This window comes from Pseudorca crassidens, chromosome 3 (genome assembly GCF_039906515.1).
Source record: "Pseudorca crassidens isolate mPseCra1 chromosome 3, mPseCra1.hap1, whole genome shotgun sequence".
Classification (NCBI taxonomy): domain Eukaryota; kingdom Metazoa; phylum Chordata; class Mammalia; order Artiodactyla; family Delphinidae; genus Pseudorca; species Pseudorca crassidens.
The window spans coordinates 165,722,379-165,748,639 of NC_090298.1; the positions used below are offsets into that span (position 1 = coordinate 165,722,379).

The window sequence follows — 26,261 nt, forward strand, 5'->3', positions numbered from 1 at the left end:
CTCCAAGCCACATTGATGAAACTCATTCACCCTCCCCTGCCCCTTGTCTCCTTTCTCCAGTTGCCTGGGGTTCCCGGTCAAAGCTTACATCAGGACCAACTGCAGAGTGGGTGCTACATTCATTCATTCATTCACTCATTCATTCAACAATCATTCCTTGAACACCTACTATATACCAGCCCCTGCTATAGGAACTGGGAGTACCACAGTGAACAAGACAGACATGGCCTCTGGTCTTAAAGAGCTGATATTGTGGGGCAGGAGAAATACCCAATTAACTAACAATCAAACCAATAAATATCACATACAATATATTTTTAAGTGTTACTGAGAGTGGTGGGAGGAGGTCTATTTTTAGGTATGTTATAAAGCAAGTATCTTTTTTTTAAAAAATATTTATTTATTTATTTGGTTGTGCCAGGTCTTAGTTGCTGCATGTGGGCTCCTTAGTTGGGGCATGTGAACTCTTAGTTGCAGCATGCATGTGGGATCTAGTTCCCTGGCCAGGGATCAAACTCCGGCCCCCTGCATTGGGAGCTCGGGATCTTAGTCACTGAGCCACCAGGGAAGTCCCTAAAGCAAGTATCTTAAAAAAAAATTTTTTTTTAAATTTTATTTTTGGCTGCATCAGGTCTTTGTTGCGGCATGCGGGATCTTCGTTGTGGCATGCACGCTCTTTGTTGAGGCATGCGGGTTTCTCTCTAGTTGTGGCGTGTGGGTTTTTCTCTCTCTAGTTGTGGCTCGTGGGCTCTGTACTTTGTGGCTCACGGGCTCTCTAGTTGAGGCGCGTGGGCTTAGTTGCCCCGCGGCATGTGGGATCTTAGTTCCCCGACCAGGGATTGGACCCACATCCCCTGCATTGGAAGGCGGATTCTTTACCACTGGACCACCAGGGAAGTCCCCAAAGCAAGTATCTTTGAGGAAGTGACATTAAAACAGAGTCCAAATAAGGGAAGTGTTCAATCCATAAAGACATCTGGAGGAAGGTGTACCTGGTGGAGGGGACAGTGTGTGCAAAGGCCCTGAGGTGGGAATCAACTCAGGTGTTGGAAGGACACAAAGAAGGCCAGTGTGATTGGAATGGAGTAGGAGTGAGACGGAGGATGTAGGTCCAAGCAATGTCAGGGCAGGTTCTGCAGGGCCCCTGCTGAATGCTGAGGCAGGAACACATGTCTGGAGTTTGAGTATGATATTCCTTGCTCTTTATTTGCGGTGAAGCCCAGGGACCTGGGCATGCTTGGAGACAACCCCCTGAGAGCAGCAGAGGCCTCAGGGTCTCAGGACTCGCAGCCATGGGTGCGCATATATTCTGAAAACCCCTCCAGCTGGTCCAGCAACTCCTTCTTGCCCACTGCCCCATCCACTGGCCAGTGCATGAGGAACGTCTCCTTGCCCAGGACATGGGTGTATCTGTGGGCAAGAGGTGGCCAGGATGGTGAGGCGAGCCGGGTGCCTTGAAGGTGTGGAGACCTTTCTGACTTGCCCCTCTGCCCTGCCTGACAGACTCTCAGAGCCACAGCTTATAGCGTCCACTCCACCAGGCCATCTCAGGTCCCCCCACCTCTAGCCCATACTGCTGGGGATTAGAAAATGCTCCCCTTCCTCTGACTCGTTCCTGCCCTCTGTTGGAAATTTACAACTACATTTACAACATCTCCTTATGAATGGTGTTCCCTGGAGTTGTGCAGTGCACAGCCTGCACCTCCATTCAGGGCAGCCCTGAAACCCAAGACTCGTGTTGACAGGTGCAGTAGAAACTTTGACACCAAGGACTGGACTGGGGTAGGGAAGGGGGCCCAGGCCTGAGTCCCCAGGGCAGCAGGAGCCCCCCACGCACTCAGATTTGACTCTCCACAGGTCTGATGTCTGGCCCATGATGAGGTATGTCTCGTGTTCTTGCAGCCCCAGGGAGTCATGGCAGGTGGCGTGAGTGACGAATTTCTTCATGGTGAGGGGCTTGGCAGAGTCCGTGCCTGGAGGAGAGGAGAACCAGTGTGTGAGCTGGCATAGGCCTGGCCCTCCTCCGCGTTGGGACCCCTGGGGTAGGCCCCCACGCCCCCACCTCTGCCACCTTGGACATACCACTCTTGATGATGGCTTGGAGCTGCATGTTGTAGTAGATGTAGGGGCTGGAGGCGGAGGTCTCCACAGACTCCAGCCTGGCCTTGTACACTGGGGGAGGGGTCCAGGAGGGTGTCGTGTTGGTGTCCAGCCTGCAGGTGGGCCGCCCCCTGCCCCTCCCCACACTCACCAAAGTCCACGCCAACCTCACAGGCTGCTGCCTGGAGCTGCTCCTGCTGCAGGTGGTCGCTGTCCTTTGGGGATGGGCACTGTTCTGGAAGGTTGGGGGAGGGGGGGCGGCTGTTCTAGCTGCACTGGCGCAGGGGCCTTCCTCCCATCTGACCGCCATCCGGCCCCAGGCGGCAGCCGCTGGCTCTCTGGATCTGGCCTTTCCGATCTGTAGGGTGCTCTCTCCTCCTCTGTCTCTCCGTTTGGTCTTTTTCTTTTCTGTGTCTCTCATCTGAGTGTCCCTCCGTGTCTGTGTCTCTGATTCGCCTGATCTTTGGCTGTGCCTGAGTGTATGTGTCATTCTCTGTCTCCTTTTCTCTGTCTCTCTTTGTCTCTGTCTTGCTATCTCTCTGTCTCTCTCTCTCTCTGTCTAAACTCAGCCCAGAAGGCGCCCAGGAAGTGATGAAAAGCTCTTGAACCCCTAGCCTGGCAGTCCCAGCCCTCCGTAGCCCCATGACCTCACCCTCGGCACATCTGCACACGTCTCTGTGGCAGATCTTCCTCAAGGAAGCGTGCTCTGTGGGCAGGTTGTAGAAGGAGCTGCACCTCTGGGCTGTGAGAAGAGGCGAGTGACCGGGGTTGGCTCGGGCCAGTGCTCCTGGGGGCTGGGTGCACGTCTGGCTCCGCCCCCAGCAGGCCCCGCCCCACCTGACCTGCCCAGCCACCCCCTTAACAGGTTCCCTCCTCTTTAAAGAGCCTGCCCACTTCTTGCCCACCCTTACCCAGCGGGCCACGCCAAGTCCCTTCTCAGCTCTGCCACACCCGCTTCCAGGCCCCCCCGCCCCTCCCCGGGGCCACTTTAACCACTAAGGAAGGCCACGCCCCTCATCACCACGCTCCTTGGGTCCCTTCCGGCGCCCTCTTGGCCACCCCTCCCACGGAGCCAAGGACCCCCCTCTGCCACGCCCCATTCCCCCTTTTGGCCCCGCCCCTCACCCCTCCCTTTTTTTCTGGCCCAGTCCTTCTCAGGCCCTGTACCCTCCCGGGATAGCCCTCCACCCCAAGGCCCCTGCTCACAAGGCTCGTAGTAGTCGTAGACCATGACCTGGGCAGCCTGCAGGAACTCCGCCTGCAGCATCCTGTGGACGCGGAAGCCCAGCACCGTGTCTACCTCGTGGGAGAGCTGGAGAAGGGAAGTCCTGTCTGAGCTGATCAGGGCCACGGAGCATGGGGTACTGACCACAGGGCCTTGGCCATAACCACTGACCGCGTGGCCCTGAATACTGAGGAGCTGACTTCAGAGGGCATGGCTCTCGGACAACACTGACCAGGGTGCTGATTGTGGTTTCTCCGCCCATCCGGCTGCCCACGGACCTCTGGCAGAGGACACCTGGCCTTCCTCACCTTCTCCAGGTAAAGGACAACAGTGCTGTCGCTGGAGGTCGTCTTGGTCTCATACTGGAAGGCGTACCTCTCCACGTCGCTCGTGAGCTGGGGCAGAGGGTGAGGAATGCGCGTCGGCAGAGATCCTCCAAGGCACCCAGCCCCGGGAGCTCCAGTTAGTGTGAAGCAACTCTCAGAGCTCCCGGCCCTTGTCCAATCAGCCCCACTGTTGGGGAAACTGAGGCACAATCAGGGCAAGAATTTAGCTAAGGTCATACAGGGAGTCCCCCAGAAGTGACCATCGCCGCTGACCTTGGGGCAGGGACTGTAAGGCATTACCCTGGGGGTCTTGACCCAGGTAGATGCTGTTCTGCGCCCACTCGGGGAATGTGGGATGTTGCCAGGGCAATCCCCGCCCTGCTCATCACCTGTTTGAGGTCATCCTGGTTGGGGTAGAAGCCGGTGAGCAGGGAGACCTCCATGATGGTCATTGTGGCCTCTCGATGACCCTGGTACCTGGGGATTTCACAGCACCAGTCTCTTCCCACTGTCCCCTTGCCCCTCTCCCACGCTCCCACTGTCATCACCTCTCGCCTGGACAAGGGCAGTAGCCTTCTCCTGTGTCTGCCTGTCGCTCCTCTGCCCCCAAGAGGATACAGCTTTAGCAAACAGAAATCTGGTATGTTGCCTCCTTGCTTAACTTCCTTGCTTTACCAAAACACCTGGCCTCATCCTTTCACTTCCCCTCCTTCCCCTCTGGCCTCTGATTGATTGCTCTGAAGTGTCAGTCTCTTGCCTGCCACTGGACCTTGGCACATGCTGTTCTCTCAGCCTGGAATTCTTCCTCCCTCTTTGCCCTGAAAAATCCTGTCGCCTTTGCAATTTCAGCTGATGCATCACCCCCTCTGGGAAGCCTTCCCCAGCCGGCACACCAGATCATTCTCTAATTTGCCCTCCTGTGGCTCCGTGGACCTCTCCTTTGCCACATTTAATCACGGTTGTCATTTTGCCTTGATTCTGGGTGATTATTCGGTTATTGTTTGTCTCCCCTGATAGTCTGTGAGCTCCACCAGGCAGGGAGGAGCTGCCTTTGCTCACAGCTGTGCCCCCAGCTCCTAGAACAGAGCCTGGCACCAATTAGGTGCTCAATACATTTAAAAAAAAAAATCTGGGACAGACCTGGGTGAGGGTATTTGGGAGACAGAGCCAGACTGGGGTGGGGGCTGGAATGTCTGGAGAAGATGAAGAGAGGGGAGAGTCATGGGGTTCAGAGCTAGCCCTGGGCATCTGGGTCATGGTGCATGTTCACCGTGCAGGAGCCCGCCTTTCTGGGACAGGGAAAGCTGGGGGGCAGGGTTGGGGTAGCAGGATGGTAGGTAAGCATGGAAGGGTGGGGTAGGGGGCAGAAAGGGGGACAGGCAGGGGAGGGCAGGAGGAGAGGTAGGGATGAGGGGGCAGGCATGGAGAGGCAAGTGTGGCTGGTTCCCTCCCTCCACTCAGTACATAGGGAGAGCTGCTAAGGAGTCTGGATTCCAGGAAGTGGGTCCTTCCTCCTGCCCAGTCCACGATCCTGGTGACCTGACCTTGTTTCCATCCGGAGCTGAAAGGTCGCTTCCCCCTTTTTATTATCTGCAGAGAGAAGGCAGGAATTTAGAGGCTGGGTGACACAGCCTCTGGAGCCAGCTTCCTGGGTTCAAATCCTGGCTCTGCTATGACTTTGAGCAAGTTGTTTAACCTCTCTGTGCTTTGGTTTCCTAAACTGTAAATGGGGATCATAATATTCCCAACCCAGCTGGTTAATTTTAAGTGAGTTAATACAAGTAAAGCATTTAACATAATGCCTGATTAGTGCTTGATAGCTGTCAGTTATTATTACTATAGTATTACTACCATTATCATATTACTACTACTACTGCTGCTACTACAATTAAGAAATGGGGTCCAAACCAAAGTCTTGGTCACTTTTAGTCCCTAAAAGTCTTGGGACTGGTGAGACTTGTTTCCCCCTACCCTGACAGTGAGCTCCCAGTGGCAAAGTCCTGTCTCTTCCTTCTTGGTACCCCAGACTGGAAACTCTGGAATCCATTTCTGATCATCTCCACAGCCCCTTCCCTGGTCCGGCCCCATCATTTCCTGCAGGACCAGTGCAGTCACCTCTTCCTTGGTCTCCCAGCTCCCACCTGTGCCCTCTATAGTCTGTTTCCCCCACAGCGGCCAGAGGGAGCCTGTGCGAACCTGTGCTAGGTCATGTCCCTCTTCTACTCAGAACCCTCTCTGGCTCCTATTTCACTCCAAGCAAACGCTAGAGTCCTCACCATGGCTTGTAAGTCCCTGCCCCATCTGCCCCGTCACCTCTCCAACTCTTTCAACGAAAAATCTACCCCTTGCTCCTCTGTAGCCACACTGGCCTCCCTGCTGTTGCTCAAACCAGGTGAGTTCATTCTTGCCTCAGGCCCTTTGCACCTGCTGTTCCGTCTGCCTGGAATGCTCTTCCCTCAGATCCTTCCTGGCTCACTCTCTCACTTCTTTCATGTTTCATCTCAAATGCCACCTCCTCAGAGAGCTTCCCCTGGACTTCCTCCAAGTCTGTAGCACCTTTTCCTACTTTATTTTCTATGGTACTTATCATCACCTGCTATTATGCTTCATATTTATATTTTACAATGCAGATTCACTTATGTTATAAATAAATAACAATAAAAGTATAATATACTGTTATTGTATTGTTTGCGTCCTTCTACTAGAATGTGGGCTCCAGGAGAAGACGGGATAGTTTTCTTGTTCATGCCTACGTTCCCAGGGCCAAGAAACAGGGTGCAGCACCTAGTAAATGCTCAAAGAATATTTGTTGGGCAAGGGTAAGCTGGGACGAAGTGAGAGAGCGGCATGGACATATACACACTACCAAATGTAAAATAGCTAGCTAGTGGGAAGCAGCCGCATAGCACAGGGAGATCAGCTCGGTGCTTTGTGTCCACCTAGAGAGGTGAGATAAGGAGGGTGGGAGGGAGACGCAAGAAGGAGGAGATATGGGGATATACTTATGCATATAGCTGATTCACTTTGTTATACAGCAGAAACTAACACACCATTGTAAAGCAATTATACTCCAATAAAGATGTTAGAAAAATATTTGTTGAATGGCTGAATAAAGCCATAGAGATGCTTACTGAATGATAGCTAAAATAAAGTAATAAAAAAGAAGAGCTGGGTATCCCTGAGTCCAGGCTCACCTTTCGGGGCTGTGTGAAGAGTCACATTCAGGTGGTACAGGTTGCAGGTGTCCTTCCAGGACTCTGGAGACCTGTGGTACATGGTCAGGATCTGTCGGACGGGGAGGTGTCAGAGCCCATCCACACTAACTCCTTTCCTCCTTGCTTCAGTTCCTGCCTGCCCAGCTCTCTGCCCCATGGGGAATTCACAGCGAGGTCTTTCCCATTCAATCCATGTGTTCAGTGGCCAGAACACCCTATATAGTCTAGGCAGGCCAGCTCTGTAATAGAACTTCCCGCAGTGTTGGCAATAGTCTCTAACTGTGCTGTCCGTGTGGCAACCACTAGACACGTGGCTTTTTTTTTTTTGGTTGTGCCGTGCAGCACGCGGGATCTTAGTTCCCCGACCAGGGATTGAACCCATGCCCCCTGCGATGGAAGCAGGGAGTCTTAACCACTGGACCGCCAGGGAAGTCCGCACATGTGGCTATCGAGCACTTGAAATGTGACTAGTTCGACCGAGGAACTGAATTTCTTATTTTATGTCATTTAAAATTAGCTGAAGTTTAAGGTGGAGTGTGACTTGCCTGAGGTCACACAACAAAGGCAGGGATTCAACTGTGGCTCTGTTGCCTGAAACATGATAGCAGGCTACCTTGAATTTGGTGACAAAGAAGGCTGTCCTCCTGGGTCATAGGGCATAGGGCCAGACGATGTAATGTGTGTAACAGTGTCTGACACACAGTAAGTGCTCAAAATAGCCTTCAGATATTGGGGGAAGGGTGGGGTTGTTCTCTGGGTTTTGAGAGGCACCCTGGCGGGAGAGTCTTTCTTTTAGGGGGCAAGGAAAGAGACCCCTTCAGGGATTCCACATAGGAGGGGCAGAGGGGTCCAAAGATCTCTGGCCTCTGTCTTCCCTGACTCTTGACTTACTGAAAGTGAAAACCTCTATTTCCCCACCCGTCACATGGAGCCCATATTTTTACCAGCTTCTCAGGGGGGTTTTGAGGTGTCCTTAGATTGATGCCTAACAAAGGGTTGTGTCCTAAATGGTAGCTAAGGTTATTGCTTATTTCAATCTTGTTTTGGAGTCTATATTTGCCTCTATTTCCACCAACTGGGGGAGCCCTGGGCTCTAGCTAAGGAACACAAGACCTACCGAGATGGTGCCTCTTCCACTGCCGCTGGCTTTGATCTCTAGGTCATCCTGGGCAGAGAACTGAAAAGAGAGGGGAGAAGGATTTGAGGGGAGAAGAAGCAGCAAAACATGGCTTACACGCAGTGGGGATGGAGAGGAAAGAAGGCACGGGCACTGGGGCCTCAGTTATTTCCCTAACTTGGCCTCTAGTGACTCTCCCACCTCTCTTCATGAAGATGGTTTTACTTTTCCTTCTTTTTTTAAAAAACTATTTATTTATTTATTATTTATTTATTTAGGCTGCACCAGGTCTTAGTCGCGGCACGCGGGATCTTCGTTGTGGCACGCATGAGGGATCTAGTTCCCTGACCAGGGATCAAACCCGGGCCGCCTACATTGGGAGCGCGGAGTCTTACCCACTGGACCACCAGGGAAGTCCCTGCATCTGCTCTTGTTTCCCTCATTCATTCTTCCCTCAGCGGCCAGAGCAAACTTTTACAAATTCACATGCAATCACATCACCCCTGCTCAAATCCCATTGCTGTTCTTAGAACACTCTTGCCTCAGTGCCTTTGCACTTGCTGTTTGTTCTGCCTAGATATCCACAAGGATCACATCTGCCTTTCCCTAAGGTCTTTGCTCAAATATTACCTTCTTGGTGAGACCTTCCCTACCCAGCCTAATTACAACTCCTTGATGTGCCCACCCCCTCCCTGCTTAATTCTTTCCCATAGCACTTGCCGTCATTTAACACATTACATATTCTACTTATTCACATCGCTTTTTTGTCTATCCCCACTAAAATAAAAAATTCTACAGACACAGGGATTTTTTTTTTTCTGTCTTGTTCATGGCCATATTCCCAGAACCTAGAACAGTGTCTGACACACAGTAAGTGCTCAAAAAGGATGATTGAATAATTGAAGGTGACTATCACCTCCTTCATGGAGTAAGGTCATGGAGGTTACCTTACTCCCCATACCCAGGTTATTATGTCCTTTACACACTTATTTCATTCCCCTGTGTTCTGAAAGCTTAAAGTGGAATGTAGAATTATATTTATTGTCTTAATTTCTCTCTAGACTGTAAGTGCTTTGAGAATAGGGACCACAGATGTTTCATAATGTAACCCAGGAGAATGCTTGGCACACAGTAGGTGCTCAGGAAATGTTTGTGGAATGAATGAACCAATACATTGATAGTATAGCCAATGGTGATTGGATAATATTGGTGAGGGGAGATTTCCAGGGACAAGACTCTTGGTCTCATCTCCAGTGCAACTTCCGTGTGGACTTCCCAGCTGCCCCTTAGCTCCATACCTTTGCTGACCGCAGCTGGTAGGCATTGTTCTCATCGATGAGCCATTCCATATTCAAGGCTCTCTTGGGGGCTCTGATCTGGACGCGGAGATCCTGGACACCGTCGAAGGGGACAGCTTCGCGGAAGCGTGTGAGGGCCTCTATGGCCACGACCGTGGTCTGGGTGTTGGGATGGGGGCCTCGGATCAGCACCACTGACAGCGCACCGGAGCCCCGTGGGACACGAGCACCACGGACAGCTCCTTCCGGCGGGCCAGTAATGTCAGCACCTCTGCTAGCGACCCCCCTCCCCCTTCCCCCTCCCCCCAGTTTCCGAGGCTCCAGTCACCTGGGTGGACTGGAAGCCTCCTCCCAGCTCCCGTTTCTCCAGTAGCCACTTGGCGATGGCGTGCGTCTCATTGTGCCGACCCAGTTCCAGCTTCTGCATCAGCGCATAGGCCGTGGCCTCAATGGTGTAGAGGGAGTCCGTGTCCAGGTCGTCCACTGGCCAATGGGTTTTGTCTAGAAGATGGATGCCCACCTTGTCACGCAGATCTGGGCCCACCTACCTAAACCTGCCCTCTCCTCGTGTCACATTGCCCAGTTTTTCTCATCTGCTATTTTATTGAGCACCTACTTTATGTGAAAATCTTTGCTGAGGAGACGTATGGACATTGCATTTTTCAGAACCACTCTAGGAGACAGGGACACTATTTAGAGTTGGGGAAATTGAGGTTCAAAGAAGCCCCTCCACATTCCTCTCGGTCCCACTGCAAGTGAGTTTTTCTACCTCCACTCCTCTTGACTTGGGGAATGGAGAGGATGGGACCAGGACCCTCAGGGATGGGATAGCGCAGGCCATGGGAAGCAAACCCCTCTCAGTTACCTATGTTTTATGACCTTCTTTCCATTCTCGAACATACCAAGCACTTTCCCACTTCAGAGCATTTGCACGTGCCATTCCTTCTGCTTGGAATATCCTTGGCCTTTCACGTAGGTGAGCATTCTCATCTTTCATTCCAGCTGAGGGGTCCCCTTTTCACAGAGGCCTTCCCAGTTCTCCAGTCTATACTCCCCTCCCCTCATCATCGCTCCCACCCACCTTGTATGTTATTATCTCAGCGCCTGTCTCAATTAGTAATTCTCTTTTGATCTGTTTGTCTTCCACCTGCCTCCCCCAGGAACGCTGGGGACTTTTGAGGGCGGGGACCACATCAGTCTTGTTCACCTTGGTTTCTCAGGGTCTGAGCTCAAGGGTGGGCACACCATAGGTGCTCATAAATGAAGAATCACATTTTGCTGGATTTGAGATCATACAATCCCCCTCTCTCTGCCCCCGTGACTGTGGTTAACACATAGTTGGTTGAAAAGTGACCCCCACCCACCCTGACTGGCAACGCTGTCCAGGCGGTCGTTGGCTCGGGGGCTCCTGGTGAGGGCCAGAGCATAGGAGACTATGGCTACGGCAAAGGTTGTCTGAATGTGGGGGAGTTTTTTCTCCAGGAAGTCACTGGCTTGCTTCATGCTGGCAGCCAAGTTCTAGAAAGTCAAGAGAAGAGGCTAGAGGGAGGTGATCAGAGGAAAGGGGTCTGGGAGTTAGAAGGGAGGAAAGCAGTAAGAAGGACATGAGGGCAGGGGAGCCCGCTGCGTGCAGGGGGCGTGGCACCCTGCAGACCCTGCCCTCGTCTTTGGGTCCTACCGGTATCTTCTGGTTGCACAACTCCTTCCCCTCATTCAGAGCGATCAGGACGAGAGCTGTGAGGGATACATTTGCCTCCGAGCCTCGGTAGCCACCCTGTGGGGATGCAGAACCACAGCCATAATCTCTTTACCATCTTGGAGACACCTTCCCCAATCTCTCCTGACTGACCTTGAAAAGCTCCCAGGTGCTCAGCTCTGGGCTGGATGATGCTGAAAGCAGGATGAGGAAAGGGGTAGAGGAAGAGGACCTATCTTGAGATTTGCCTGTGTGGGGTCTGCTTTACTATAAGAAAAGTTGACAGCCGTGGAGGGTGCTGTGCTAAGCTCTCTATGCTAGCTCAAAACATTCTTGCAGCAGCTCCATTCTCCTGATGAGCAAACTGAGGGTCAGAGGGTGAAGTGTCCCCATTGCTAGTAAATGACCGACAAGGTTCAAACTCCTCTTGAGTCTCCCAAGTTCCACCCTCAATCCCTGTACTGGACTGAATAATTTCCCCCAAAATTCTTGTCCACCCAGAACCTCAGAGTGTGATCTTATTAGGAAATAGGGTCTTTGTAGATGTAATGAGCTAAGTTAAGAATAGGTTATACTGGATTAGGGGGACCCTGTATCCAATGACTCGTGTCCCTATAAGAAGGCACACACAGAAGGAAGAAAGCCATGTGAAGATGGAGGCAGAGATTGGAGTGATGTGGCTGTAAGCCAAGGGATGCCGAGGACTGCCAGGAACCGCCAAGCTAGAAGAGGCAAGGCAGGATTCCCGCCCCATGCCCCAACGAGCCTTCAGAAGGAGCATGGCCCTGCCGAGACCTTCAGCTTGGACTTTTAGTCTCTAGAACTGGGACCAAATAAATAGATTTCTGTTGTTTTAAGCCACCCAGTTTGTGGTCCTTTGTTACAGCAGCCCTAGGAAACTAATACATACCCCAAAGTCTCTTCTTCTCACAGTGGCCAGTGAAGCCTGTGAACTCTTGAATCAGTTTACATCCGTCCTCTGCTCAGAACCTTCTGTGGCTCCCACCTCACTCAGAGGAAAAGCTCAAGTCCTCCCTTTGGCTCACAAGGCCCTGCACACTCTGTCCCATCACCTCCCTGCGCTCCCCTCCTCCCCCTCTCCCCTCGCTCACTCTGTTCCAGCCACACTGGGCTCCTCACTGTTCCTCCAAAATATTGGGCACATTCCAGTCTCAGGACCTTTGCACATGCTCCTCTCTTTGCTTAGGACACTCTCTCCTTAGTTATCCACAGGACTTGCTCCCTCACCTCTCCAGTTCTGTATAAATATCATCTCCTCAGGAAACCTTCCAAAATGTCAGCCTTCCCACCTTGATCCCCCTTTCCCTGCATTTTTCCTGTCTCACTTACAACATGCCACATCACTTATGTCTCTGTTGTGCTAATTGCCTGTCTGTCCTCCACTAGAATGTCTGCCCCATGAGGACAGGGATTTTTGTCTGTTTTGTTTGCCCTGAGCCCCCAGTGCTTAAAGCAGTGCCTGGCACATTATAGGTGCCTGATACATGTTCGTTGGTGGAAAGAAACTCAGATCTGTGAGCCTGTCTTACTGTGACTGTGTTTGTAACTCCTTTAGGTACCGCCTTCCTGTACCACGTAGGGCTTTCACTCACACAGCCCTCCCTTCTTTTGGGGGTGCATTCTGTCTTTGCTGGTTCATTCATCCATCCAGAGTTTCATTCAGCATCACTTGCTGACTATGATGAACCAGACCTGCTTTTCTCCCTGGAGGACTCACAGTGTAGGAAAAGCAAACCCTGACCAGACTATTGCAAAGCCCCACAGGCTTCAGGACCTGGTGTCTTTCCTCCTTCCTAGGCCTCGGGATGGATCACCTCTTTGCCATCTTTGGGCTCTGATGACACTGGTCTCTTTTCCCCGTCCTCAAACATGCCAGAGCCTCAGGGCCTTTGCACATGCTGTTCCCTTTGCCTGGAGCTCTGTTTTCCATTCTCTCCTCCGCTGTCTCCTATTCCTTCTTCAAGTTGCTGCTTTACCGTCACTTCCGCCTGTAGGCTACCCCTGACACCCCCAGCGCTGGGCATGGCCCCTATTAAATCCTATCTCCTGCTTTTCTCTCCCATGGAACTCGGCGCAATTGTGACTTAAACAATCACTAGTTATAATTATTTGGTGAACTTCTGTCTGCCCCCCACTACCCAGCTTGTCAGTTCTATAAGCAGGGGCTGTCACTGTCTTGTTTACCTCTGTGTCTCCCCTCTCCCCAGCACAAGGCCTGGCACACAGCAGTTGCTGGATGAATGTTTGTTGAATGAGTGAATAAATCACATCCCTAACGTGATAGGTGCACAGGACAGGGCTGGTATTCGGGGAAGACTTAGGGGAGGTGGTGTCCAATCTAAATCTAATGAGAAAACATACTTTGGCTAGGTGCAGGGGAAAAAAGGGATGAGGTGTGACTATACCATGCAGAGAGAGCAGCCTAAGCAAAGATACGGAGGTGAGTTGGAAGGACCTGTGAGCAGGGAGTATTGAGGGGTGAGACTTGGGAGGAGATACAGAAGAGAAGGACATAGTAGAGAGATACCGTTGTAGGTGACTGTGTTTGTCTGTAGGTGACTGCCACAGAAGGTGTCTGAGCAGGGGAGAGACCTCCCAGGCTGTTTGAAAGCTGTTTCTGGAGGCTGGTGTGGAGGAACAATTGGTAGGGATGGGTGTGTTGGCTGGCGGAACACGGAGGACTCAGACCCAGAGAGAGGTGGGCCAGGACTGGCAACTCCTTGAAGTAGGGGTGGGGGGATAGGTCCCAGATGTGCCCAGCCTCCCCACATTGTAACAGTTGTGCCCAGCCTCCCCGCATTGTAACAGAGTGCAGCACGGTCCAGAGCAGGGAGATGTGATGCTTGGTGCCGGACCTCAGCTCTTTCCTGTTCTCATTCTACCTGGGAACACGTCAGGGGGCTGAAATTCCCCTCCCAGTGTGCAGAGCCCTTGGGTTTTGTTTGAATGGCTCAGGCGGTGTGGGGGAGGTGGGCACCTTCATGGACCCCATGACCACAGGGCTTTCCTCCAAGAAGCTCCCGTCCTTCGCCTGCCTCTGGGTGATGATCCAGTTGGCAATGGTGCAGAGAGACTCAGGGTTGAACGCCCCCATTGTCATGGTAGGGTAGGCCAGGGCGAAGACCCGGAATACGTAACTCGTGAGCCTGTTGGAAGGGAGACGGGGTGGGTGATGGCTGGCAGTAGTCACCAAGGGGGTTCTAGGACAGGGGCGTCTACACTATGGAGAAGTCTACCCCAGAGACCACGGCAACTTGGAATGCTGCTGGCTTACAGGCTGCCTGCCCCAAGACCCCTCAGTGGGGATACTTCTGGGGTCATCAAGCCCCAGGCTGGTCCCTCAGGCTTCCTCCTACCAGGGTCCTCATCCTTACCAGGTGCTTCCTGGGTTTCCCTTGCTGGTGTGGTAGGTGCTATCTGCGCTCCGGTGGGTCAGCATCCGGCTGTACCCTGGGAAAACAGGTGGATGGGAATTTACCAGGAGAGTTGGTGCTTGGGTGTGGCTGTGAAGGGGGGGGGATTAGTTACCAGGCATAATCTGGGGGGCAGGGTGTGGGTGGGACTTAGGGGTGCATCATATCTAGATGTAACCTGGAGTAGGGGACTGGTCCAGGTGCCTTAAGGAGGGAGCTGCAGGGCCCAGGTGTAAATGAAGGTCATGGCCACATGTGACAGTGGGAGCCAGGGTACAGCTGTATCTGGGGGTAAACTGGGAAACTGTGCCATTGGGGTGTGACTGGGAATTACTGCTAGGAGGGATCATGGACGGTGAAACCCAGGAAAGGGCGTATCCTGAGGGGCCACTACCTGGGTGTTTTCTTGGGGGTTGTCTCTTGGCTGTAAACTAGAGATGTCAGTGTGTCTGTGTAGTCAAAGGATGTTACTCCTGGGTGTATTTTGGAGGAGGTACCTCTTGGGTGGATTCTGAGCATTGCTGCTTGGGTATTACCTGAAGGCTACCTGGAGGTTTACTGTTTGGGTTTAACACTGGGGATGATAGTGTCTGGGTGTTACTTGGATGGAGAGCTGGTGTCTGTGTGTAACCAGGGAGACGGGGTCAGCGTCCAAACTAACTAGAGGGTCTCTGTCAGGGTGTCACCGGGGTGTGTATCTATGGTTGTTACCTGGGGGGTTTGGATGTAACCTGGGAAGGTATTAGCATTCAGGTGTAGCCGGAGGGCCACCACCTGGGATTATGCTGGAGTTTTCCCGCCTGGATGTTCCCTGGGGGTGTAGCCCAGGGCGTGGAACTGATTGGCTATAACCTGGGACAATGTCTGAATATAACATAACCTGGGAGGTTGCTGCTTTGGGGTTAACCAGGGTGTCTGTTATGAGACTTGTAGCCTGGGAGAGGGGTCAGGGTGAAGGAATAATGTGGGGGTCACAATTGGGGGTCACCTGGGGGACTTGGTGTCAGGTTGTCATCTGGGAGAAGTCAGAGTTTGGGTGCTATTGTCTGGGAAGGTCCAGTGGGGTACCCCAGGGGTACCTCAGCCACCCTCCCCAAGAGTCCCAGACACCCTCATCGAGGTCCCAGGAGGGGGTCCACTCTCACCGCTGACAATGTTCTTCATCACCTGCTCCCTGAGCTCTACCCCAACCTTGTTCCACTGGCCTGTGCTATCCAAATAGCGTGCCAGGATGATCACGGGTGCCAGGGAGCTCAGCGTCTGTTCGGGGCAGCCAGTGGGGATCCTCAGTAGCCGCCTTGTTTCTTTGGGTGTCAGGCTGCCCAGGATGGTCTCTCCAAGGATGTCACCTGTCAGGGGGGCATGGTCTAAGTTACCATGGCTCCCCGATGGGGACCATAGGTCCCCCCAGCCCCTCCTGCCCCTGTGCCCAGGCAGGCTCTGGAGGAACCGGCCCCTCCTCAGCCCCCGCAGGAGCCAGCTCTGTCTAGGCACCTTGAATGCTGACAAACACTTCTGCCTCTGTGTTGGGCATCTTGTTCAAAAAGTCCTGTTTTGGCACCAGCTCCATCTGGGTGTGACCTGAGCAGGCACAACCTTGTGTGACAAGCGGGTTCTGGGACTGGGGAGGTCAGGGTTCGACTGCAGACTCTGGGAGAATCTCAGACTGCCCCCTGACCAGATCCCCTCATTTCAGCCCCTCCCTCTACTGGCGCATGGTTCCAGGATCCCACGTGCTCCCTGAAGACCCCACAAACCTTGGGGGTTCAGGAGGATGCTATGGGATATTTGCTGTATCTGACCCCCTGCCTGTAGGATGCAATGAAGAAGAAAGTGAAAAACAAAGTCATAATGACATTAAGAGGAAGTATTGCTTAGCTATAAAGAGCACAGACTCTGGGACCCAGATATCTGGGTTCAAATCCCAGCTCTTTTGCTTCCTAGCTGCATGACCTTGGGCAAATTACTTCACCCGCTCTGTGTCTCAGTTTTCTCATCCATAAAAGGGAGAGTACAGTAGTTCCGACCTCATAGAGTTGTTCTGAGGGTGCAGTGAGTTAATATTCTTAAAGTGCTATATCCTAAGTGCTAAAAAATGTGTTTGTTAAGTAAATAAAGTATTACTGATGGGTCATGCACTGGTCTTGTGTAATTTTCACAGCTCTCTGATTACTCGTGGGTATGAGGATTATTCCCATCCTGCAAATGAGGAAACAGAGGCTCAGAGAAGTTAAGTAACTTGCCCAAGGTCACACAGAAGAGACAAGGTTTGAACCCGAGCCTGACTCCAAAGGCCCGAAGCGGGGACTCTGTGACTGAGTTTTCAGATCATTGTCTCGCACCTCACTCCTGTCCTGGAGGCCTGTTCATTGATCTTGGGCCCACCTGCCCCTCCCGTGATCACACAGCCTGGAGCTCAGGAGAAGCCCCACTCGCTGCACTGGCAGCAAGGGCTGGGGGTGCCTATTACCTGGACCAGGAGTGTCTTCCTCACGTGGTCCTGGACCCCAAAGCCCATGACCTTGACCTCCACATCCACTTTGCCTGTTTCAAGTGGGAGAAGCACGAAGGGCACCATCTTGGAGGAGGTGGGGGGCACGACAACCACCTGGCGGGAAGGGGCTCCTGGCTTTGCCGCACTGCACAGTGGCTCCTTGTGGGGGAACTCCACTCGGACCTGGGGCAGGGTGGGCAGTGAGAGGGTCCTGATGCGTGAGGAGGCCCAGGACCCAAGAGTCACAGTCTCCTCCCTGCCCCCACCCTGAGAATCCTGAGTAGGTGACAGTGTAGCATAATGATTGAGAGTCAAGACCCTGCCCGGGTTCAAACCCCTTCTGTCACTTAGGTGCTATGTGATCTCAGGAGAGCCATGCAAGTTTCCTTATCTCCAAACCAAGAACAGTCATAGCAACCATCTCCTGGGGTTCTTGTGAGGCTTAATGGGAAAATGTCTCAGAAACTTTTTCAAAAAGCCTGCCACTTCACTGGCTCCTTCGAATAATGGACACACTCCATCCCCCTTATAAAACACACCGACAGACATTTTTGGGGGGAGAGGGGAAGGCTGGGGGCTTCACCTTGACCGGGTGGACCCTGAAATTGTACAGCACAGCTTGGATCTGGACCTGCTCGTTCCTGATCACGGAGAAGGGCAACTTAAGGTCCACAAAGAATGATTTCATAACTGTCAGCTCAAAGGGGTCAGAGACGCAAAGACCTAGAACCAGGAGGGCGCTTGACGTTAAGCAGAGGCCAACTGCCCTGGGGCTGGCCAGGGCCACTGTGCTCCTATTCCTTCAGCGCTGGGCTTGTGGGGTCACCTTGTCCAGCCTTGACACTGACGGCCACAAACTTCCACGTGGTGATGGAATCTGGCACGGTCACACGGGTGCTGTAGTGCGAGATGCTGCAGACAGTGCCGGGTAGGGGGAAGGGAACATAAGTGAGTCTGTGCTGCCTGGACAGAGCCTCTGATCGAGGGTTACTGTCTTGGGCTTACCATCACTATGAAGGGGTCAGTGGGTCACCCAATTAGAGAAATTATCACGAGAGGGACATCATTTGGGGGGACCCACTGGGATCTTTATCCCCATCCAGGAAGTTTCCTGTCATGGGACAATGCTGAGAGCTCAATGTCACTCCTGGGGGCATTGGCCATGACGGATGGCCCCTGATGCATGGACGGGCCAGGGACCAGAGGCTGGCATGGGGGCCATAGTCCTACCCCGATTCACTTTTGGGCAGAGTAATCTTCTTCCAGAACCAACTTTCAGGGAACAAGCTCCGGACAGGCTGGTCCTCCTGGAAGATGTCATCAAAGTCCTCGTCTTCATCCACTGTAGGGAGGAGATGTGGGGCAGGGTTTCTTTTGCATGTCTCCCATGACCCACCAGACTCTTCAGTGGGGTCCTCCCACCTCATCCTTCCACGGCACATGTCACCCCTTGACCTGTCCATGACACTCCATGACCCTCAGTGGAGCCCCCCGACCCTGTGCCTCCTGCCGTGGCCCCCTCACTTGTCCCCAGAAGCAGCTGCTCCTCTCGGGCCTCCCGACTCAGGGCCTCAGACACATGGCAGCAGCTCAGGAAGGCGGCGATGCAGACTGGTCCATAGCGGACATGATGCGTCCTCTCCACACACGATAGCCCCACTGGGCTCTCCCGGAGCCCAGCCTCACAGCACTTTCGCTCCAGCTCTGTCTCGAACTTGTTCACTGCAGGCCAGAGTTAGTGGGACAGAGGAGGGGCTGGGTAGGACCTGAGGAAGCAGGGACCCATCCACCTCAACGCCATGTACACCTGACCTCTGTTTAGCCATATCTCTGGCAATGCTGTCCCTAGAACTTTGCCTGTATCTTTCCCCTGAAGCTTCACATTGAACTCATATGATGAGTTCTGATGAGGAAGCTGAGGTACAGAGAGGTCAATTCACTGGCCCAGGGTCACACAGCTCACAAGTGGCAGAGCTGGGACTGGAATTGATGCTGCTGCTTCTTCTCCTTCTCCTTCGTTTGGGACAGGGATTGGCAATGCCATGTTTATTTATTGAAGTTGGGATTTTGACTCCTGGTTTTCGTTGTGTGTTTTAAAAAAATGAAAACACAAAACTTGCTGTAGAGCATGATGTCAAGTTCAATGCTTCTAAATTAGCGAACCGAAGGAATGCACTTAAATATAAAAAATATTATAGCAATTTAATAATCTTATTGTCTACCATATAACATGATTAGAACATCTATTGTTAAGTGATTGTTACCATAAATAAAATAACAGTTTATATTATGTACTGTTCTCAGAAGGTTAGCATGATTTTCGATATTGAAATTAGAGTTAGGGTTTTATCTCAATTTTTATTAGATTTCACTTATTTTCCCTTTATTTAGATCCACAAAGTCATTAGTGCTGCTTTAAAAGACTGACAAATCTAATATTCATAGAATCCATGCTTCTAACAATACCCAGTGCTGCCTCTCATCTTCCTTGAACTCTGGGCTTCTTGGTCCTGTCCACGCCCTGGTCTTGGTCTACATATTATCCATCTCCCCTTTCATCTACCTTCCTTCCGGTATCACAGAAGTTAGACATCTAAAAACTACATTTCCCAGACTCCCTTGCTGCTAGGGTCCTGGATGGGATGAGAGTCTGCCACCCAGACGCTCTTGTATAGAATTTGGAAAGTGGAAGAGAGGTGGAGACCATTTTCCCTGCAACGGTGGTAGCTGATGGGTGGGCTCCAGTCTACGTGTTTTTGTAATAGGCAAAATTCTGTGTTTCACTATCTACCTGCCAGCTTCATGAGAGATATTGGCAGAGTTTCCTGAGATTCCATGCACTGAAACCTAGATTTCATGCATCGTAAGAACTACAATGGAGTGATCTTGAGTCTCAGCAAGCAGCCTTCCAACTTCCACTCCTAAAGTTCAGCTAATGATTTTGAAAGCACCAAACTCACATCATGAAATCACCTCCCCTCCCCGTCCCCCGACTGGAGTACCTAGAGTGGTTTCAGTTTTCTGTTCTAAGCCCTGATGAATACAGGTTAGGGAGCCAGGAGGGCACATCCAGCTTTAGCTCTGACCTGCATTCCTCTTGGTCTCCAGGCTCTTCAGGGAGCGGCGGTGACGGCTGGGAGATGGGCTCTGGGGGCAGTGCCAGTCTGGGGATCAGAGGGAAGAATGAGAGAACAAGTGTCAAGATCATTATCAACATCCTTTATGCATCACCTCACTTTATCCCACAGCCTCTTCGTAGTCAAGATTTGCCACTTAAAAGTTGTGCAGGGCTTCCCTGGTGGTGCAATGTTCAAGAACCCGCCTGCCATTGCAGGGGACACGGGTTCAAGCTCTGGTCCGGGAAGATCCCACATGCCGCAGAGCAACTAAGCCCGTGCGCCACAACTACTGAGCCTGTGCTCTAGAGCCCACGAGCCACAACTACTGAGCCCACGTGCCACAACTACTGAAGCCCGTGCACCTAGAGCCCATGCTCTGCAACAAGCCGCCGCAATGAGAAGCCAGCGCACCGCAACAAAGAGTAGCCCCCGCTCACCACAACTAGAGAAAGCCCGCGTGCAGCAACGAAGACCCAATGCAGCCAAAAATAAACAAATGAAATAAATTTATTTAAAAAAAAAAGTTGTGCAATCTTCAGCAAGTCACTTAACCTCTCTGGGTTTTAATTTCTCCAGCTATGTAAAATGGAATAATCATAGTTCTATCTATGAGATAATGCATATAAAAGTACTTAGCACAGGGTCCAGCTTGTAGTAAATAGAAATTGTTATTTTTAAAAAAATATTTATTTATTTGGCTGCGCCAGGTCTTAGTTGCAGCACTCAGGATCTTCATTGCAGCATGTGGGGTCTTTTAGTTGTGGCATGTGGGATCTTTTATTTGTGGCATGAGGGATCTTTAGTTGCAGCATGCGAACTCTTAGTTGCGGCATGTGGGATCTAGTTCCCTTACCAGGGATTGAGCCCAGGCCCCCTGCATTGGGAGTGTGGAGTCTTAGCCACTGGACCAGCAGGGAAGTCCCAGAAATTGTTATTAAGAACACTATTTATAGCTGAAAGAAGACCCTCCTAGTTGTCCCCAAAATATCCATTCTCCCCTACCGTTTGGGGCAACTAAACTTCCATCTTTTATGTATCACTCAGAATGAAGACTACATTTCCCAGTCTCCTTTGTGCCTAGATAGGGCCATGTGACTGAGTTCTGGCCAATGAGATGAGAGAGAAGTGTACTAGTCTTTCCACTTCCCTTCATCCTGGTGCCTGGCAGGAGGTCCTGGTGAGACTTCATCTTGGAATATGGCAGAGCAACAAGCTAGAAGGAGCCTGAGTCCCAGAACGACCTCTGGACTGTTACTGAGCAAGAAATAAACTTCTACCTGTTTAAGCTACTGTTAATTTGTATCCCTGATACACATGGCCAAAACTACATCTTAATTAGCACACAGTAAGTTACTTCTATTATTACGTACATTTTATGGAGAGATAAACTGAGAATCAGAGAGGAAACATGACCGGCCTATGGTAAGTGGCAGGGTCCTAGATTTTAGCTCATCTGTTTCACACCAAAGTCCATGTTCCTAACCACTAGATAGCACTTCCCCCACCCCTGCCGTCTTCCTGCCCCCCTCATGTACCTGAGCTTGCCAAAGTGTCCATGCCTGTGCTCATCTTCATGTCCAATCCAGCATCCTTGAACACAGCAAGTCTGTCTTTCCCACTGCCTGCTGTGCAGCCAATGTCATGTTCCTCCACCGTATCCCAGACCTGAGGGTCAAGAGAGGAACCTGGGGCTTCCCTGGTGGCGCAGTGGTTGAGAGTCCGCCTGCCGATGCAGGGCACACGGGTTCGTGCCCCGGTCCGGAAAGATCCCACATGCTGCGGAGCGGCTTGGCCCGTGAGCCATGGCCGCTGAGCGTGTGCGGCCGGAGCCTGTGCTCCGCGACGGGAGAGACCACAACAGTGAGAGGCCCGCGTACCGCAAAAAAAAAAAAAAAATTCACATAATCACCCATTTACTGAGCCCTTACTACCTGCCAATCTCTATGCTGTGCACAGGCTCCTTGAATCCTTGCAACCACTGATGTTGTTCATTTAATAGTTGAAGAAACTGAGGCTCCAGCTAGAATCTCTTTGGGTCCAAAGCCCACATGTTCTTACCTTCTTCTGTGTGAGCTTGTGTTTGCTGTTCAAGATATAGACAGCCTTGTCCACGGCCACCAGCCCCACTGTGGCCTCTGCATCACCTGTCACCTTCAATTCCACCTGGCTGCTGGGCTGTACAGGCTGGAGGTATCCTTCATTCTTCATGCCAACCTTCAGCTAGGCAAGGAAAAAGAGATGTCAGTATAAGAGGCTCATAGGTCACCAAGGGGCTTCCCCAAGTCCATTTTCAAGTTCATGCTCCCTCAGCTCTGATGGAGCATCTGGGAACTCCACCAGGCCAATCTCAACTCTACATATTTACTTGCATCTTCTCCGCCTCTTAAGTTGAGGTTTTAAGGCCACATCGTTTCTCCTTCCTCTCCTCTGCCTCTAGACTGAGAGCCCTTGAATTTGTACAGACCATCTCCCAAGCATTATGATGGTGGTGTACAACTTCAAGGAGTTTGACTCACCTTCTCTTTGCATTTGTCATTCACAGGAATCCAAATGGAATCAGCCACCAGTTCAGGGTCCTGCCCTGTTCCCCTTGGCAGTAAATAAAAGGCCAGGATGCGGAAGGAAGGAAGCATCTCTGAAGTCACGTCGATAATGGCTGACGTGTAGATACTCCCATGACTTTTTAACTGATGTTTGGCATACACGATCTGGCCCTTACTCAGGACCTTGGAGACAAAGGAGACTGTGGATGAGAAGGGATGAGAACCAGCCCTTCCCCTAGGCTATCCCAGCCCACAAGGGAGCCCCCTAGTCCCTTTGCTTCAGCCCCTATAGGTCTGAGTCCATCCCAGATGGCTCCCACCGGCTCAAGTCCTGGCCTGACCCCTCACCAGGATGGTGAAGTGAGTGATCCAGTCCTTGGCTTCAGGATTTTGATGCTTTGTGTTGAGACTCAGCTGGATGTTGCTGCCAACCTCTGCGCCCAATGTCTTCACCTCAATGTGCAGGAAGTTCCCTGACCCATCCTGGGTTGCGTAAGGCCAAGCCGTCATCCTGGCTGAAGCCTGCTCCTCTGGCTGGAGAGGTGCATCAGTTTCCACCTGGAGAGCATGATGGGCAAGTAAATCCCTAATAACCCTTCCAGCTCACACAGTCCCAGCCCCACTATCCCTGCCCCATAAGGTTGGTACCAGGATAGGGAGCTCCTTCAGATCTCCGTTGGTGTTGATGGTCAGAGTGGCCACCCCACTGGATGAGGTATGTACTTTGTGGTTTTGGCAGCGGACGAGGACTTTGGAGGCTGGGGACCCATCAGGATTTGAGACGAAGACCTGCAGTGGAATCTGGCATGAGATCATGGACAGGCCTGGGGGTGGCCTGGTGTAAGAGGTGGGAACTGGGAATGCAATCTGGATAGGACTGCCTTGTACAGCTGTACAGGTTGTGCACTGAGCAACACCAGGGGCACCTCTCATTTAGAGCCTATGAGTGGAGCCCCTAGAGTTTTGCAGAGTACAACCGTATGTGGCAGCCCTGGGTGTTGGTGTACCGGGGGGTAAGGGTGGGGGGAACTGAGGGTGAAAAGGGTAGGAGAAGACGTGGAGGGCTTGGGGAAAACTTGGAGTAGGATTGGCACCAAAGGATGTCTCCAGCTTTTCTAATGCTTATCAGACATTTCAAAGTGTCTCCAGCTTTTCTAACGCTTATCAGACTTTTCAAAGTCACCCCAAATGAATGTATGTAAAAAGAGCATGCTTTCTGGGCAAATGTAGCCTTAAGATAAACTTCTAAGCATCACTTTCCAGCCTGACTGTGATCCCTGACACCCCCAAAGAGAAATTCTGGAGCCATCACTGTGCTTTGGGGGCACCTGGTTAAGACTTGAGGGAACCTTGGGATTGGTCTGGAGGCATGATGGACTCAGCTCTCAGACAAATGAGCTCTGGGAGGCAGGTGAAACCTGTGTGGGTTTTTGTCTCCTGGGAAGGTCTGTTTCAGGGAGGGGCCCAGAGTCCCTGTGTGGAGTGAACCCAGACTCTGACCCTAAAGTGGAATGGCATCCCTGGCTTGAAATACTGGGGTGTCCTGGTGAACTTGACGTTGTATGGGCTCTGGACAATCTTCACCCCGGAGGTCTCGGCCTGGACCATCTCACCCCCTGGAGAGACAGGAGGATCGTTAAGTTCTGCGGCAGAGGTTCAGTTTCCTGGGGAAAGAGCAGGCTGGTATGGGAGGCCCATCTTGGTGAAGGTAGGAAAAGACAGTAACACGATTTCAGTTCCTCCCAGCCCTTCCAGCATTTCCCCATTTCTCTGATGAGGAAACTGAGGCAGGAGGTGGCCCAAGGTCACATGGGTGGAGTGTCTGGGTTGGGAAAGGACACAGTGTCCTGACCTCAGCCAGGGCCCTGGGTAAGGGTGGCACCTGTGGAGAAGACAGTGACGTTGACAAAGATTGAGGCCCCAATGAAGTCCTCTTCCGGGCCTTGGAATGTGGCCATCAGTGTGCCCTTCTGGAGGGAGACGTGGCCGAGGCCTTCAAAGATCTGCTCTCAGTGCAAGAGAGAGGAGGGGAGATGGTTTCTTGGGAAATGAGCGATAGCAGAGGAAGGGGAGGTGGGGAAGAGGGAAAGAAGGGGGAGGAGGTGGGGAAGGAGAGACAGGGGAGGGGTGGGTCTCAGTCACCTCCACCTTCTGCAGGGAGCTTTGGATGGGGATCCGATGGGAATCCTGCTTCACCCCAAAGATGGCCAGAGCGTGTCCATCCACTGGCTTGTTGAATATATATCTGGGGGATGGACAGCCATCTCACTGGCTCTGAAGCACCCACACAACCTCATGTATCTGCAGAGACAGCCTGTGTAATCTCATGGGGCTGCAGAAATGGCTGTAACACTTTGGGAGGGGCAGAAGTGGCCCTTGGTAACTTAGATGTTTCCATTACTGACCAACACAAGCCTGGGAGGTGACAAATATGTCCCTTAAGGCCTTGTTGGGTTGCAGATGAAGCCTGTGCAACCTCACAAGATGGTAGAGGTAGGCTGTACAGCCATATGGAGCCACAGAGAAATCTGAACAAGGACTTCACTGGTGGCGCAGTGGTTAAGAATCCCCCAGCCAACGCAGGGGACACAGGTTTGATTCCACATGCCGTGGAGCAACTAAACCCGTGCGCCACAACTACTGAAGTCTGCATGCCTAGAGCCTGTGCTCTGCAACAAGAGAAGCCACCGCGATGAGAAGCCCACGCACCACAACGAAGAGTAACCCTTGCTCGATGCAACTAAACAAAGCCCGCACGCAGCAATGAAGACCCAACGCAGACAAAAAAAAAAAGAAAAGAAAAGAAAGAAAGAAATCTGAACAGCCCCTGGGATGGCAAGGATGACCTATGAAGCCTCGTGAGGCAGTCTAGGTGACCTGTATAGCATGATAGAGCTGCAGAAATGGTCTGTATAATGGGAAGAAGTGGCAGACATGGCCCTTACAACCCTAGGTGGACAATATGGCCCGTACAGCCTGGTAAAGTTGTGGGGATGGTCTGTAAATCCCATAAGGCAACATATGTGACATTTGCAATTTCATAGAACTTCAGAGATGGTCTGGACAACCTCACAAGATGGCAAAGGTGCCTATGCAACCTCGTGGACCTTCAGAGATGGTCCAAACCATGAGAGGTCGTATAACTCCATTAGGTAGATAAGGTGGCCTGTGCAACCCCAGAGACCTGAAGGGATGGTCTGCATAACCTCACGGGACAAGATTGTGTCATGGGTGGCAGAGAGTGCCTCTCCTATACCCTAAGAGCTACAGAAGTGGTTCATTTCTCTCTGACCATTCAGTTTCCTGGCATTTCTGGTCCTCTGGCCAGGCTGGGGGTAAAGGAACTCACCGGGCCTGGATATTCACACCCAGAGCCTCATCGTTGAGGTAGAAGAAAGTCTTGTTTGGTGTCAGCTGGACCTCAAAAGATGGGAGCGCTGGGTGCAGTAAAGAGAGAGTCACCCTCAGCGTTTCACTGTCACCCCCCCACATCCCCTCCCTGCCCCACTCGCTCCTTCCTCAGTGATTCTGGCAGCCCCCAAGGGCTGCAACACATAGTCGTCAGGCCCCGGCACACAGTAGGTGCACTGTGAGACCTCCTTTGCATTTCCAGCCCCGGTCCTGGCGAGATCCACCTTGCCCACCCTGGCACACCCTTCTCACCAAACTCCTTCACTTCAAAGGTTGCCTTGAA

At 52.0% G+C, this 26,261-nt stretch overlaps 1 protein-coding gene across 1 annotated transcript; it reads right to left on the minus strand.

Annotated features, from left to right (window-relative positions):
- Positions 1 to 236: 236 nt before the first annotated feature.
- LOC137222497 (complement C3-like) lies at positions 237 to 22,732 on the minus strand. Its single transcript, XM_067733839.1, has 29 exons — positions 22,541 to 22,732; positions 22,083 to 22,244; positions 21,560 to 21,689; positions 19,992 to 20,069; positions 18,430 to 18,627; positions 18,136 to 18,247; positions 17,732 to 17,817; positions 17,489 to 17,628; positions 16,882 to 17,088; positions 16,169 to 16,220; positions 15,906 to 15,992; positions 15,557 to 15,760; positions 14,373 to 14,448; positions 13,976 to 14,144; positions 10,960 to 11,055; positions 10,646 to 10,799; positions 9,610 to 9,782; positions 9,282 to 9,440; positions 7,984 to 8,043; positions 6,846 to 6,936; positions 5,196 to 5,241; positions 4,041 to 4,128; positions 3,634 to 3,720; positions 3,307 to 3,412; positions 2,753 to 2,842; positions 2,252 to 2,335; positions 2,083 to 2,172; positions 1,838 to 1,973; positions 237 to 1,410 (listed from the first exon to the last, which is right to left on the minus strand). The coding sequence occupies exons 1-29, from the start codon at positions 22,655 to 22,657 to the stop codon at positions 1,278 to 1,280; spliced, it is 3,411 nt and encodes a 1,136-aa protein (XP_067589940.1). The 5' UTR covers positions 22,658 to 22,732; the 3' UTR covers positions 237 to 1,277.
- Positions 22,733 to 26,261: the final 3,529 nt, after the last annotated feature.